Source organism: Felis catus, chromosome B3, assembly GCF_018350175.1.
Source record: "Felis catus isolate Fca126 chromosome B3, F.catus_Fca126_mat1.0, whole genome shotgun sequence".
Taxonomy (NCBI): domain Eukaryota; kingdom Metazoa; phylum Chordata; class Mammalia; order Carnivora; family Felidae; genus Felis; species Felis catus.
Window position 1 is genome coordinate 58,833,657 of NC_058373.1, and position 15,781 is coordinate 58,849,437.

Sequence of the window (15,781 nt, forward strand, 5' to 3'; positions counted from 1 at the left end):
GGCTCAGTCAGTTAAGCGTCCAACTTCAGCTCAGGTCTCATGGTCTGTGAGTTCAAGCCCCGCATCGGGCTCTGTGCTGACAGCTGGGAGCCTGGAACCTGCTTCAGATTCTGTGTCTCCCTCTCTCTCTCTGCCCCTTGCCTGCTTGCACTCTGTCTCTCTCTCTCTCTCAAAAATAGATAAACTTCAAAAAAAATTTTTTTTAAAGTTGGGAATGGGCAGGGGGCCACCTGGATGACTCAGTCAGTTGAGCATCCAACTTCAGCTCAGGTCATGATCTCATGGTTCATGAGTTTGAGCCAGCATCAGGCTCTGGGTGGACAGCTCAGAGCCTAGAGCCTACTTCCAGATTCTCTATCTCCCTCTTTCTCTGCCCTCCCCTACCTGCACTCTGTCTCTGTCTCTGTCTCTCTCTCAAAAATAAACATTACAAAAATTTTTTTTAAAAATAATTATTACAAAGTTAGGATAGTGGTTACCTCTGGGGGTAGCAAAAGACATGCATGGGGGAAGAATACACCAAGGTATAATATTCTATTATTTGGGTGATGGTTACATAGTGTTTCTGTACATGCCACATTATATATTTCCTATTGTCCTCTGTATAGTATATAAATTTAACAGTAAATTTGTAAAAAGTAATATTTAAATGCAAATTTCTATTCTTGTTTAGTTGTTGGCCTATTTAAATTATTCTGCTTTAGCTTCTAAATGGTTTTGTTTGGGAATTTTGGAAATTCCCAGTGCTTAAAACATCTAATTTCAAGAGCTAACCACTGTTGCCATAGTGGATTGTGCAATTCTAGTTAAAATCATAAGAAAATGGAGATAGCGGGGCGCCTGGGTGGCTCAGTCGGTTAAGCGGCCGACTTCGGCTCAGGTCATGATCTCGCGGTCCGTGAGTTCGAGCCCCGCATCAGGCTCTGTGCTGACAGCTCAGAGCCTGGAGCCTGTTTCAGGTTCTGTGTCTCCCTCTCTCTGACCCTCCCCCGTTCATGCTCTGTCTCTCTCTGTCTCAAAAATAAATAAACGTTAAAAAAAAAATTAAAAAAAAAAGAAAATGGAGATAGCTTAGATTAGGTTTTTGAAATAATGAAGATAACTCTAGACTGTGATTTAAATACTAAGATGGTGCACCAGTCTTCATCAGAAACTAGCAAAATATATATGTGTCAGAACAGATTTATAGAGTGAGACTGTAGCAGGATTCTCAGACAGATAGTCGTGACGCTGAGGCTTTTCTTTCCAGGAAGTAACTTTATTCCTGCCAGCATTGCTCAGTTGGGTTCGTACCTGGAGAACTGAGCCCTGAATGCCACGTGGTGTAGTTTTCTATATACTTTTTACTTCTTTGTCTCCTATATATGGTAACACACAAACATGTAGTCTGGTTAAGTGGTCTCCTGTTACAAGGTTGTGAGGGATGTTGTCACATACACATATAGCCAGGTTGCTTTGAGGTTTGTTTTTTCTTACATTAGGAAGGGGACCCTACCACAAGACTTGTCAGTCTTAATTTGTAAATCCTTATTTTTAAGTAGCTGAGACTTCCACAATGGAAGTGGTTTGGTCTGCCCTGAGTCTAGCAACTTGGTAACTTGCCACCTCTGAAACCTGCCCAACAGGAGTGGGATTTTTCTTCAGTCTGAACTAGAAGACTTTGAACTCTTCCTCCTAAGACTGAACCGAATTGGAGGTGTGATGCAAGATACTCTACCTGTTCAAAACTACAGGTCCAAAGAAGGTTGGGATTTCCATTCTCACTTCATTCTCTATTGTTTGGAACACAGTCTGCAGTATCTTCTCTATGTCTATCTTGACCATTACAAGTGAGTATTGAGAATTGATTTGTCCTTGAGCAGCACAAATCAGTTTCCTCTTTCCATACTACTTCTGAATGTGGCGTTTAGGAAAATATTAAACACTCCCTTGAGGAATACTGATCTTTTTGAAATAGTGCCCCTTCACTCCAGTACTTGGTACCTTAGTTCAGTGCTGCATTCAGCTAACTGCTTATCATGTGTTTTTTGGTGATGTTAATCCTGTAACATGTCTGTTAACCTATAAGATAACTACAAAGAATAAAATGAAAGAAATGCCTTAAAAGTTTAAAAGAGAGGAAGATTCCGAAAGTTAACTTGGAGTTACTTGATACCTTCATTACCAGGCAAATGAATGCTAAACAATTCTGTAAGATTAACAGAAGGTTATGAGTTCATAACCACTGCAAGGTATGTTAGGTATACTCTTAAATTGATACTTAGATAGATATACATCTATGTGTACCGCCCAAGATCACTCTGGCTGCTCTGAATTACTGTTGGGTCAGTGCTAACAAGACTATGTCTCTAATATAGGAGTACTTACAGTGTTCCTGGCACTAGACTAAGTACTTTACGTGCATTATCTCATCTAATTTTCACAAAAGGCCTATCGGGTGGTTATTCCAATCTCCATTACACAGATGAGGAAACTGAAGCATTGAGAGAGGCCGAGTGCCTTACTTACAGCACATGGCTCTCATAAATGGCACAGCCAGATTTAATTTACTTAGATTTGATTCCAGAGTCCACCCTTAGGTGCTAATGAGAACCTTTTTATTTTATTTTGTGTATTAAAGACTAAGAATTCAAATAGATGGTATTTTTCTGGTTCGTATCATTGAAGCTTATTTAGACACAGAAATGTTTTCCCCAAAGCTGCTGGTAAGAGAAGATTTAGAAGTCATATATTCAAAGGATCTATCCTGAGACTGAATTCCTCGGTCCTAGCTTCTCTGTAGTTGTGGAAGTTTTTAAAAGCCTCTGAAGTTTGAAAATGCTGACAAGTTTTTGTTGTTTAAAATAATAAAATATGACAGGACAAGGTATCTGTTAATCTTACAGAATTGGTAAAATTTCATCATGGAAGTAAACACATTATAAATAAAATTACCTGTCTCTAAATTTTTCTCTATTTCTAGACGATAAATAAGTAAAACACAACGCAAGATTGGAGTATATTATATTTACTTTTAATTCTGAAATTCCTTTTTAAATGCTAGTTATCATCTGGGGCAAACATGATTGTAACCGTCTTATTTTGTGTGCTAACCAGAGTTTGTTCCTTTGTTTTATATACAGACTTAATCCTTCAAATTGTCCCTTTTTGGAAAAAAGTGAATTATATGAAGCTCACCCTTGGTTTGAATTTTTAGTTCAGTGTCGACAAGTTTCCAGTAATTTAACAGGTATGGGTGTACCGTATTAAATACAAAAATGTCGGGGTGCCTGGGTGGGTCAGTCGGTCAAGCATCCAACTTTGGTTCAGGTCATGATCTCGTGGTTCATGAGTTCAAGCCCCTCTTTGGGCTCTGTGCTGACAGCTCAGAGCCTGGACCCTGCTTTGGATTCTATGTCCCCTTCTCTCTTTGCCCTTTCCTTGCTCATGCTGTCTCTTAACAAAAAAAAAAAATAAGGTCTGGCTAAATGGTCTGTTAAATGGCACATAATTTGTGTTCTCTAAATAAATCATTTGTCTATAGACAAACATCTGACTATAACCTAGGTTCAAGCTTTGTTTAAAAAGCAGAAGACCAAAAATGTTGCCCTCTTGCCAGCCAAGAAAAGCCAGACAGCATGTGTGCTAGTGTTCCCTTCCCCCTCAGCCTCAGGCTTGTTCTTTCTGGATATGTCTCATCTTACCAGTTTATCACAGGGTGAATTCCTGCTCTCTGGTAATGACACCCTTTTTCTATGAAGAAGTGGTCTGTCTTCCAGGTGTCTGCCCTGAATTTTTTAGTAAGTAACTCCAGATGGAATTTAAAAAAAACAAACCACACTATGTCTGGATTGTTCTGTCTTATGTAGTGGAGCTGCTGAAGGAGAGCTTTGCTCTGGTTATAATCAGAAAAGCCCTGTAACCCCCGCCCCCCTTGAGGGTTTAGCTGGTATTATTCCAGAGACTCCACTTGGGAAAGGGGACAGGCAAAGCCACTAACACAGACAAGGAATGTCAACAGCCAATCTTTCACTTTTATGTAATTCTGGGTTTTTTTTTTCCAATATAAAGAATTTTTTCATAATGTGGATTGGGGTTTTTGTTTTGTTTTGTTTGTTTTTGATGTTGATAATATGTTTATTGTAAAGAAAAATTGGACGCCACAGACAACTATCAAAAGGTAAAACTCTGCAGGTAGATAGCCTAGGTAGATAATCATCCACAGGCAACTCTTGATCTGTCTTCATGTATTTTGTTCTGGTTATTTTCTGTATCCTTTTTTTTCTTTATAGCCTGCATTCATCCAACAAATGTTTATTAAGCTCCCACATCGTGACAGTCTATCTGTGAGAGTCAGTATTTCAGGCATTGATTTGTATGAGCTCTTTGCTGAAGACATTAATTTTAGGTTATCATTTGTTGTTAATTTGTTGTTAAAATTCCACACCCCGCCCCCCCCCCCCCCAGTTCATTACTTCCTTTTAGTTTTCTTTTGTTTATCTCACTTGTTTGAACAGTTGTTTGTCTCAGTTGTTTAAATAGAAGTTTATTTTTATTTGGACAAATCTCTCATTTTCCCTTTTGATGTTTTCTTATTGCTTTTAAACTTAGAAAGTCCTTCATACTGTGGATAGGGAAAATTTTCTTCTCAGAATTATGTAACTCTCTTAAGGAAAAAAACCTACTCTTTTGTTTTCCAGATCCCAAATTGATCTTCCAGGCTAGCCTTGCAAATGCTCAGATACTGATTCCCAGCAACCAGGCCAGTGTAAGCAGTATGCTGTTGGAAGGACATACTCTCCTGGCCCTTGCTACTACAATGTATGCCCCTGGGGGTGTCAGCCAGGTACGGATAACACTTTTACCTGTTCTTGCAAAATAGGACTGATTTTAAATTTAGCAGAAATATCTATGGATTTTCTAGACCTCCTGTGATATTCAAGTATAACTACTTATAAGTATCTCATATTAAAGAGCATAAAACAAAGGATGAAGTTTTATATTTTATATTATATCCTCTTAAGTTGAAAGGGAACTAATATGTGGTGTAGAGATTCATTCATTCTTTCTTTCTTTCTTTCTTTCTTTCTTTCTTTCTTTCTTTCTTCTTTCTTTCTTTCTTTCTTTCTTTTCTTTCTTTTCTTTCTTTTCTCTTTCTTTTCTCTTTCTTTTCTCTTTCTTTTTCTTTTCTCTTTCTTTTCTCTTTCTTTTCTTTCTTTCTTTTCTTTCTTTCTTTTCTTTCTTTCTTTTCTTCTTTCTTTCTTTCTTTCTTTTCTTTCTTTTCTTTTCTTTCTTTTCTTTCTTTTCTTTCTTTCTTTCTTTCTTTCTTTCTTTCTTTCTTTCTTTCTTTCTTTCTTTCTTTCTTTCTTTTTTTCTTTTCTTTTCTTTTCTTTTTTCTTTTCTTTCCTTCCTTCCTTCCCCCCTCCATCCCTCCCTCCCTCCCTCCCTCCCTCCCTCCCTCTATGGATTTCAGAAGCCTTGTATTAGTCAGGGTTCTCCAGAGAAACAGAATCAATTGTGTGTGTGTGTGTATATCTGGTATTTATTTATTTTTTTTAAGTTTATTTATTTTTTTGAGAGAGAGCACAGGCAAGGGAGGAGCAGAGAGAAGGAGAGACAGAAGCAGGCTCCGCACCACCAGTGCAGAGCCCTAGGAGGGGCTCCAACTCATGAACTGTGAGATCATGACCTGAGCCGCGATCAAGAGTCAGACTCTAAACTGACTGAGCCACCTAGGTACCCCTACCTTTGTTTTTTAAACTCCAGGTTTGTTTTAAGGATAGCGTGTCAGTTTCTGATTGCTCCTGGGAGTAACTGTATTTTAGATGTGGCTTAGGAATTACTGTCTACTATTTGTACTCTTAAGCAAAAAGGAAATCATAATTTTTAGCTATCCATATAAACTCTTAAGGGACCCGGTGGAAATTTGCCCATCTCTGCTTCTTTGTAAGTATAGTATGCCTGGTTAGAGGGAACTGAATTAAGGATGCTGTTTAACATCTAATCCTTAAAAGCTTCTTACTGATGCTAATTTAATATAATACTACATCCTCCAGATTATTGCAATGTATTTTAATTCATATGGTTATCTATTCCTCTGTTTATAATCACCTGTCAAAAAATAGTCCTAGAATAACTTGAGCACTGAGGGAGAAAAACCTAGGTAGGAGTCATCTAGTCAAGTGGTTTTCTTTTTCCTTTAAAAATATTTACTATTTATTCTTTAACTATTTTAAGGGGTGCCAGGGTGGCTCAGCTGGTTGAGCATCTGACTCTTGATTTCATTTCAGGTCATGATCCCAGGGTCATAAGATTGAGCCTCATGTCAGGCTCCATGCTGAGTGTGGAGCCTGCTTAAGATGGTCTCTCTCTCACTCCCTTTTCCTCTGCTCCTCTTCCCTGCTCACACATGTGCTCTCTAAATAAATTAAATAAAATTTTAAAAAATAAAAAATACTCTAAACATTTTAGTAGCAGAGCCTTTTTTCAAACAGTTTTTTCACATACAATTTGAAAACCACTGATCTAGTTGAACTTCCTAATCTTATAGATGAGGAAACAGAGGCCTGATGTTGAATATCTGGCCCAGGGTCACCAGCTAGTTTTTCCTAGAACCAGAATGAGAACTCTTGGCTTCTAACTCCTTGACCATTGGTTTTTTCACTTCCATGTATTTTTTCAAGCTAACCTTGTTTCATTCTTGTGAAAAAAAAAACTTAAATTTGGGAAAGAGAAAACCCTTACTCTGTACCATGTGATCTTTTTATTTAGGTTGTTCAGAATGATGAAAATGAGACCTGTTTGAAGAAAGTAGATCCCCAGTTACTGAAGATGGCATTAACTCCTTATCCCAAGCTAAAAACTGCTCTATTCCCACAGTATACCGCCTCTAATGTCCTGCCACCTGATATTACACTTTACCACCTTATGCAGGTACAGTATTTAGGTGGATAGTATTGAGGGGTATCAGTCAAGGTTCAGCCAGGAACACAGAAACCTACTCTAGGTCTTTCAATGTTTATTACTTCTTTTTGAGAGAAACAGAGTGCAAGCAGGGGAGGGGCAGAGAGACAGGGAGACACAGAATAAAGCAGGCTCCAGGCTCTGAGCTGTAAGCACAGATCCCATGTGGGGCCCAAACTCCTCAACCGCAAAATCGTGACCTGAGCCAAAGTCAGACACTTAACCGACTGAGCCACCCAGCTGCCCCTACCCTGGGTCTTTCAAATAGGAAATTACACGGTAACAGCAGAAAGGAGAATCCAAACTTGCCCTGGTGAGACAACCCAAAAACTGATGAAGAAGGAAGCCGTCAACACTCCTAAGGCTGCAAGAACAGTGCAAGAAAGTGGTGTTACCAGAACCCAGAAGCTGGAGCTGTCTCTGGGAGCTAATCTGACAACCTGGCTGTCTAATGAGAGCTGGAAACAGAAGGTGGAGCTGGAACCTTGGAGGAGATACCCCAGAAAACAAAGAAGGAAAAAAATACCTGGTTTCTCCCCTCTTCCCACCTTTAGTATCCATCTTGTTCTCTGGGCTAACCCTACTGGTAGCCAAAGGGCAAGTGAGCTTGGGCAATGCAGTTCTCTGTAGGGGAAAGGTGGAAATGGATCTGAGAGCGGATAGTTGGCCAGCATACTTGTCTGCTGCTTTCATCGAAAGCATTCTACACAGATAACTTGTGTCTCTCTCTTCTCAGTGAATCGAGTTATTTGTTTATTTAAATCAGTGCTTCTTAACCATTCTCAGGACAAAACCTCTTTAAGAATGGGAGTCCTCTACCCAGAAAAACTGCACATATATGTATAAGTTTGCATATATTTTCGAGGAATTCATATACCCTGAAACCTATTCAGGGATCTTCTGTTACGAACACATTCTTTTGTTCATTTCTCATTTCAGAGGGCTTTTGCTTTTTTTCTTGAGGTGCGCATATTTCCCATTAGGGTCTTTAATTCAACATAAATGCTATAATCTATAAAGGTACAAAATTTCTCCAGTGTCAACAGTCCTTAATTTATAGAGTAGTCCTGCTCAGAATGCTCACTCCCCATGTGGGTGCCACTCCATGAACTGCTTGTTGCTGGGATGTGATGAGATTAGGATCTTGAACTATTATATAAATCTATGTTATTAAGTACACGGTTCAGTTCAGCAGGCTTTTGTTGTGTTTTTTTGTTTTGTTGTTGTTTGGTCTGTGTAGCAAGACACTCTTGAAGCAGGAAGCATTTAGCTGGATTTAAAGTTATTGCAAGTTTCTTATCTTATTGCAGACCAGTAGCACTGGTATAAACTTTAAGTGGATTATACCAAAGCAGTTGCACTGCCTAAAGTGGATTCAATCAGCCTAGAACATAAGTGATTCAGGTTGTTCTTTGTTCTGTTCTCAAGTTGACTGATGCAGTTTTTTAGTCATATTACTTTATGAAAAGTAGCCCTTCCTTAACAGACCACAAATTCTTATTTAATTTTAAATCAAAGCTGCTTTTTCCTTAGCCACTCACATCTTGACTTAAAAGTTTTATTTTCTCCTTTATCTTTTCTACCATCTGTTGATCATCTTTGCTAAATCTTTGGCTTAGACAAATTTCAAACAGCTATGGCTCCCAGCTTTCAAACCTTTTCTGACTGGCTTAACAACTTCCTGCCCTCTTTTTTCTTTGATGGCAGTGGTGGTTCGTTCACCACATTCCTCTAACCTTTGATCTACTTTTCCTCTTTCCTTTCTAGTCCTGCCTTAGCTTACATTGTCTTGTTTACATGGTAACATTTTCTAGCCTCTTCTCTTGCTTTTGGATTCCAAAAGTATTTCAAAAATCCATTTACATTATGATTGATGTTGTTTGAAACGAAAGAGAGTACACTTTGCAGATGTAGTTTGAAGTGAGGGGAGTCTGTAAAAGGAACACAGCCAGTTCTTTTTTTATTAACATAGGAAAGTGTCTCATGCATTCTTTTTTTTTTGTTTTTTGTAAGTTGGGCTCAGAGAATTTATGTTCAGAAAGATAAGGTTGAAGAAGGGAAGCAGACTACCTGTGAAGTCTTTTCATACAGTTTTGTTTACTTATTTTAGAGTCGATTAACTTTTAATTCTGACTTCTCCCCTTTTTCAGTCATTATTGCCCTTTGATCCTAGCAGATTGTTTGGCTGGCAATCTGCCAACACACTGGCTATAGGAGGTAAGTCATTATAGGTATTTAGGGCTTTAGAAGTTAAGTATTTCAGCAGTGTTGACAGTAGAAGTTAATTTATGTAAGGCCAATCCAGTTTTTTTCTCTGCTTTTTTGTTTTGTTTTTTGAGACAGAGCACATGTGCATGAGTGAGTGGGTAATTGGGGGAGGGACAATGGAGAGGAAGAGAGAGACTCTTAAGTAGGCACCATGCCCAGTGTGGAGCCCAGCGTAGAGCTCGATCTCATGACCCATCATGAGATCATGACCTGAGGTGAAATCAAGAGTTGGTTGCTTAACTGACGGCTGCCAGGCACCCCTCACTGCTTTCCATTTCAAAAATAAAGATGCATTCTGATGGAAAACATTTTCTAGGAGACTGAACTGAAAACATTTCGTGAGTTAAAAGTAATTGTAATACATCACTAGTGCTATTCTTGCCGAGAAATATAAGATATATTATCCTAAAGTGTATCTGTATTATCTGCTTAAATTTCTCCCTTTCCAAAAATCCCTGTTTGCAGTATAGTATTATAAATAAGATTAAGAGCATAGGTGTTGGCTTTAGACAAATCCTGGCTCGATCTTGGGTAAGTGATGTAAGCTTTCTTCAGTTCCCTACAAAATAAGGTTAATAACAGTGCCCACCTCACGTATTACATGAGAATGACAGGAGACAAAGTATTTAAAAAGCTCTTGGAGCTCCTAGCTCATGGTAAGCACCAGAGGCATACACATTGTTGTTCTTTTTAGACCAGAAGCACTTCTCTGATTTTTTTTTTTTTCTTTTTTTTTTGGTGCCATGCTTAAACTCTACTTTTTCTTTTTTACTTTTAAATTTAGGGTTAGCCTTTAATGTCATGGTACTTGTGGTGTCTCTGCCGATATTACTCTAGGCTTCAGATTAGCACTTTGCACATAATGTATACCCTGTAAATATTTATGGACATGCATAAAAATGAATTTTCTAATGTGTCCATTTTGTAATTTCAAATTTCAATATATTTAACTCACCTAGTGCCCAGAGCTCGTGCAGTGCCAGACCTGTAATAGATGTTCAATAAATATTTGTTGATGGCTGAATATAGTAGTGCGTATTGCATTCTCAAATGAAAATACTTAATCTCAGTGAAGTTACTACTAGAGTGTAGACTGATTCCCCTGTGCTGTTCTAATGCCTCCAATTCCAACAACTTCACCAGAATCCTGACCCCCTTTTGGAGACTGAGCACCGTACTGGGTACACTTGGGGAAAAGAGAGGAAGTTAAAGGCATATTCCCTGCCTGGTGTTGGGAAATATTTGAAGAAATAAAGCATAAAGTAAATGAAACAATTATAAAAACATAATGTGGATTTATGAGATTGGAGAATTGTATTTAATTAGAATGTTTATACTTTTTTTTTCATATGGTCTTACCACTGAAAAGAGATGTAGAGTGACTGCGAGGTGACTTGGCTTCTGTGTCAGGCCAGAGAAAATTACCTTTTGGGTAGAATTTTTTCTTGTGTACCCTCTCCATACTAGCCCTCAGCTGCTAAAAGATCACGGTCTTACTTGAATTAAAAACTGAAGTTGGGGCGCCTGGGTGGCGCAGTCGGTTAAGCGTCCGACTTCAGCCAGGTCACAATCTCGCGGTCCGTGAGTTCGAGCCCCGCATCGGGCTCTGGGCTGATGGCTCAGAGCCTGGAGCCTGTTTCCGATTCTGTGTCTCCCTCTCTCTCTGCCCCTACCCCGTTCATGCTCTGTCTCTCTCTGTCCCAAAAATAAAATAAAACGTTGAAAAAAAAAAAAAAACAAAAACTGAAGTTAGCTGATTTGGTGCCAGGCAGTGCTATATACTTCACATGTATTCAGCAAATATTTAATGAGTGAATGAACAGTTTTATGTGTAATTACAAGTTACCAAAGTCACTGTGTTCTCACAAAGAATATAGATAAGGCATGTGACAATTTTTTAATCTCAAAGGTGGTAGACTTTTAAGTAATAGCTTTGTTAGATGACAGACACCTCGCTTCAAGTCTTTCTGTCTGTCTTTTTTTTAAGAACCAAGTCACAGTATAAAAAAATCATTTTTTTTACAGGATAATTTTTTTTTTTTTTCAGAAATAGGCTTTGAACTTTGAAAATAAGAGCAGATGAAGTTTTCCAAGAACTTGCTCCTTAACAGTTCAAAATGTGGTTTCAGGGGTGCCTGGGTGTCTCAGTCAGTTGAGCATTCAAGTCAATTTTGTCTCAGGTCATGATCTCACAGTTCATGAGCTTGAACCCCGCATCTGGCTCTGCACTGAAAGCACGGAGTCCTTGGGATTCTCTGTCTCCCTCTCTCTCCTCCCCTCCCCTGCTTGCACGCACAGGTGTTCTCTCTCTCTCTCTCTATCTCTCTCTCTCTCTCAAAAATATAAATAAATGTTAAAAATATACATTTAGAAGAAAACAAAAATGTTATTTCATTTTTTTTTATAGGTAGTGAGTGGCCTAAGAGGCAATTAAAGATTAGGGCTTGACAGAAGCGGTTATTTCATACTAACTTGTCACACGCAAACATCTTCTGACTTCAGATTTCTCTAGAGAGGAAAAAATGTTTTTTCTGTTATTTTCATGGGCACAGAGTAACTTTAAACTGAGCTACTCTGCTAATCTTAGAAAGATGGTATCATCATATAGCTAATAAGGTCCTCTATGAAAACATCATCAGAAACTATAGCTAGTGATAAACGGAAATTGTAGAACGGTATTAATATGAAGAAAAGGATGTTCTTAAAACTGTTTACTGGAGGAAGGTATAGTGAGTTGGCCTTGGTGAATAGAGGACTCATATAAATACGTTATGAAGGGATTTCATTGTGTTACGAGCTGCATGAATGAATTGTAAAGCTCTTTTTGCAGATCATCGGCAGAGATTTTACAGGCTAAAGGATTATTGCCATTGTGAACTTAAATGATCATCAAATATAGAATTACGGCATATAAAATAAGTTCTGTGAGGAAAAGTATAAATTATAAGTTTTTTATGCAGCTTCTCAGGTACATATTTTTGTGTAAAATGGAGGGCTACTTCTTCACAATAAAATAAACTATTACATTTTGGTGGTTCACAGTAATACACGGTGGTACAAAATGACAATAACGACTGGTTTTCTTTTACCATTGCAGAGTTAAGTTTCCCACGTACAAATTTGGAATTGATCATGGTGAAGTGAAGAGGATTAACATTGCTTTATTTTCCCCCCAGATGCAGGGAGTCATCTCCCGCATTTTTCTAGCCCTGACCTGGTTAATAAGTATGCTATAGTGGAACGTCTGAATTTTGCTTATTATTTACAACATGGACGGCCTTCGTTTGCATTTGGTACTTTTCTGGTCCAGGAATTAACCAAGAGCAAGACTCCCAAGCAGCTGTGAGTATTTAAAACATAATTTGTACTCTTAATAAAAGGCATATCTGAGTATTTTTCACATGTATTTGAAAAAAAATTCTGAAAATATATCACAGTTAAATAATTATATCTGGCTAGTAATTTAGTGTTCTTTTTTTTCCCCTTTGTGCTTTTCTGTATATCCCAAGTGTGGGGAATTTAGTGTATCTTTGTTAATAGGAAAAAAGATAATAAAGATAATATTAAAAGATTCTTTTTATGTCTTTTAAAATTCTGTTTAAAACAGAAAAATGACCCAGGAGCTTGCCAAATATTAGTGGTTCCTCTAAAGAGGGAATTGTATATATAATAAGATGTGAATTCTGTATTTATGATCTTCATTTTTTATAATTCACTTTTATAAAGTACAGAATTTGGAGAAGTATTTTATATAATCAGCTAAATATAGATTTACTTTATTTATTGATTTGTCTTATAGCTAACAAAGTAATGCATTTTTATGGTAAAATGTTCAAGTAATTCAGAATGGTGAAAAATGAAAGATAAAAGTCCGAGTCTCCTGTCTTCATCCTACATAGTAAATTAATACGGTTATTTTTGTGTGCATCTGTCCTTGAAATTTGTCTACGCTTGTAAAACTAATATAAATGGGGACACTTGGGTGGTTCAGTCAGTTAAGTGTCTCTTGATTTCAACTCAGGTCATGATCTCACAGTTCTAATATCGAGCCCCGTATGAGGGTCTGTACTGACAGCATGGAGCCTGCCTAGGATTCTCCCTCTCTCTCTGCTCCTCCCATGTGTGTGTGCTCTCTATCTAAAAATAAACATTAAAAAGAAATTTTAAAACCTAATATGTCAAGTTTAATTGGCATTAATTTTCTTGGTAGTATGTATATATATTCATAATTGATAAGATCACAAGTTGACAGTCTTTCAGAAGTTCTGTGTTCCTTGGATGAAGTTGGAAGCAAGAATAATTTGGCTTATAAACAGGTGTTTTAGGAGAAGGTGAAATGTACAGGAATGGGGAGCTATGGAGACAACTAAAAACTGCCAAGAACTTAAATGGGTGTGTGCAGGGGGCAAAAATCATAGGTGTCTGACGCTCCATGTATCACTGTGTAATTCTGGCTGCTCTTCCTGTTGAGAAACAATTTTCATTGTTTCAATCATGATGTGATTCTGATTTCTTCCTTTTTCAGGGTCCAGCAAGTAGGCGATGAGGCCTATGTTTTAGGACTCTCCTCCTTCTACATACCTTCAATAGCAGCTGCGTGTGTTTGTTTCTTAGAACTGCTTGGCCTCGACAGCCTAAAGCTCAGAGTTGATATGAAAGTGGCCAATATAATTTTGAGCTACAAGTGTAGAAATGAAGATGCTCAGTACAGCTGTGTCAGAGAGTCTCTAGGTACAGCACCTTTTCTATCTGGGGTTTGTTTTGTTCAGGGGACAAGGGATGAATAGGTCTGAGGCACTGGATTATGAGTGGTTGGGGGAGAAACAGTTACCTTCCTGTCTCATTCTTTTCCGGCAGAATGTTTGCACTTTATCTCACTTTTTTGGGCCTTTTAATTAGGTTCTGAAATGGCCCAAGGCCACACTCTTCAAACAGAAATTCCCAGTGCCTGACCCTTTCTCTTCACCATATTTTATTGTTTATATTTCTTACAGCTGAAAAACTATCTAAACTGGCTATGGGTGAAAAGGCAACCATAGAAGAATTGCTTACTCTTTTAGAAGAAGGTATATGGAGCAGCATTCAGCAGCAGGAAATAAATAGGTTTGTTGAATTGCAACCTCAGTCTTTTTTCCAGCAAACTTTAATCTTCCAAGCTGTGTTTGCCTAGTCTTTCTTCTAACGCCTCACATATTTTTATCAATCCTTTCAAGTCTTCTTACTCAGCCAGCGTATAGTAGATACTTGGTAAATGGACAAGGATTTTAATTTCTTCTTGCCATTAGTAAAAGGAGGGTGAAGATAATTATTCACTCTTTAGAGATAGAGTTTCCAAGAGATGCAAAAGTGCTCTGTCTCCTCCACTGTCCTGCTGGTCAGAGGAATCTCTTAAGTGTCACATATTGAAATCATTTAAGAAGATGTGGGATGGATCTCACAAAATTTGACTCTAAGTGATGTCCTTAATTTTTTCTTCCTAATGTATGTTAGTTGATAATGAAAGTTGAGGTGACCATCTATCCACAAAAACCCCTCTACATACACATTTATGCCATCTTTCCTCTGTGCTACGCCACCTGGGGTAACCCTGGGGTGACCCCAGACTGTGGGGAGGCACACTATTCTCCTATACCTGCTGTCAATGGCTCTGTTATCTGCAGTTTCCTGCTGCCAGTAGGAACAGGTACTCCCTGTCTATAGCCATACCACTCTGAATGCACCTGATCTAAGAACAGGTACTCCCCACTTAGGAAGCCCATGCACTTGTCTGCACTCTGATACTGTAAATCATACAAAAACAGTTAAGCACTCAGGAAGTGTCTTGACTGACTGTTTATGCAGTTCTCCTTAAGATGGTATATAGCTACTATATCTACTGATAGATACTTGGCTGATAAAAGAAATGAATTCTGCTAGTATACTAAGAAAGCTTTTGTGTTATGGGTACAGGAGTCCTCTTTTTTCCACCACTGTTTTCCAGAACAGCCTACTAAACATTGATACTTGTTGAAAGGCTTTTTAGAACATATGCTATGGTTAAATTTATTTAGTGTTTACTAATTTTCCAGTTTAAAATTAAAGCTATATCTTAACAAGTTTGTTTTTTCCTCTACTGCCCAATTACAGGATATCTAGTGAATCTAGCAGCCAGTGGGCATTAGCGGTACAGTTCTGCAGGATCCACAATGTGAAACTGAGCACATCTTACCTCAGAGAATGTGCCAAAGCAAATGATTGGTTACAGTTCATTATTCACAGTCAACTCCATAACTATCACCCAGAGGAGGTAAGCCACCATTTGTTCCCAACTATTCAAGAAGAGGAAATTAGAAGACTTCTGGAAAGAAAAGTAGTGTTCTTTCTGTTGTGTATACCTAGGCTTTTGTTTTATATGATGCTACTATTTTTACTAAGATTTCAGTGGATTGGCTTCAGTTAAAGGACTAGTCATTAGGGGTGCCTGGGTGACTCAGTCAGTTAAGTGTTCGACTTCGGCTCAGGTTGTGATCTCACGGTTCGTGGGTTCGAGCCCCGCGTCGGGCTCTGTGCGGACAGCTCAGACCTTAGAGTC

At 38.2% G+C, this 15,781-nt stretch overlaps 1 protein-coding gene across 2 annotated transcripts in view; it reads left to right on the top strand.

Moving 5' to 3' along the window:
• The window catches only part of SPG11 (SPG11 vesicle trafficking associated, spatacsin), an 88,302-nt gene that overhangs the window by 42,292 nt on the left and 30,229 nt on the right, over positions 1 to 15,781 (top strand). For both annotated transcript variants that reach the window (XM_003987209.6, XM_045059405.1), the window contains 9 exons: positions 1,626 to 1,829; positions 3,123 to 3,229; positions 4,680 to 4,825; positions 6,751 to 6,912; positions 9,093 to 9,159; positions 12,387 to 12,552; positions 13,736 to 13,941; positions 14,205 to 14,313; positions 15,337 to 15,496. In XM_003987209.6, the coding sequence (XP_003987258.3) occupies positions 1,626 to 1,829; positions 3,123 to 3,229; positions 4,680 to 4,825; positions 6,751 to 6,912; positions 9,093 to 9,159; positions 12,387 to 12,552; positions 13,736 to 13,941; positions 14,205 to 14,313; positions 15,337 to 15,496 (1,327 nt within the window). The remainder of the gene's footprint in view (positions 1 to 1,625; positions 1,830 to 3,122; positions 3,230 to 4,679; positions 4,826 to 6,750; positions 6,913 to 9,092; positions 9,160 to 12,386; positions 12,553 to 13,735; positions 13,942 to 14,204; positions 14,314 to 15,336; positions 15,497 to 15,781) is intronic.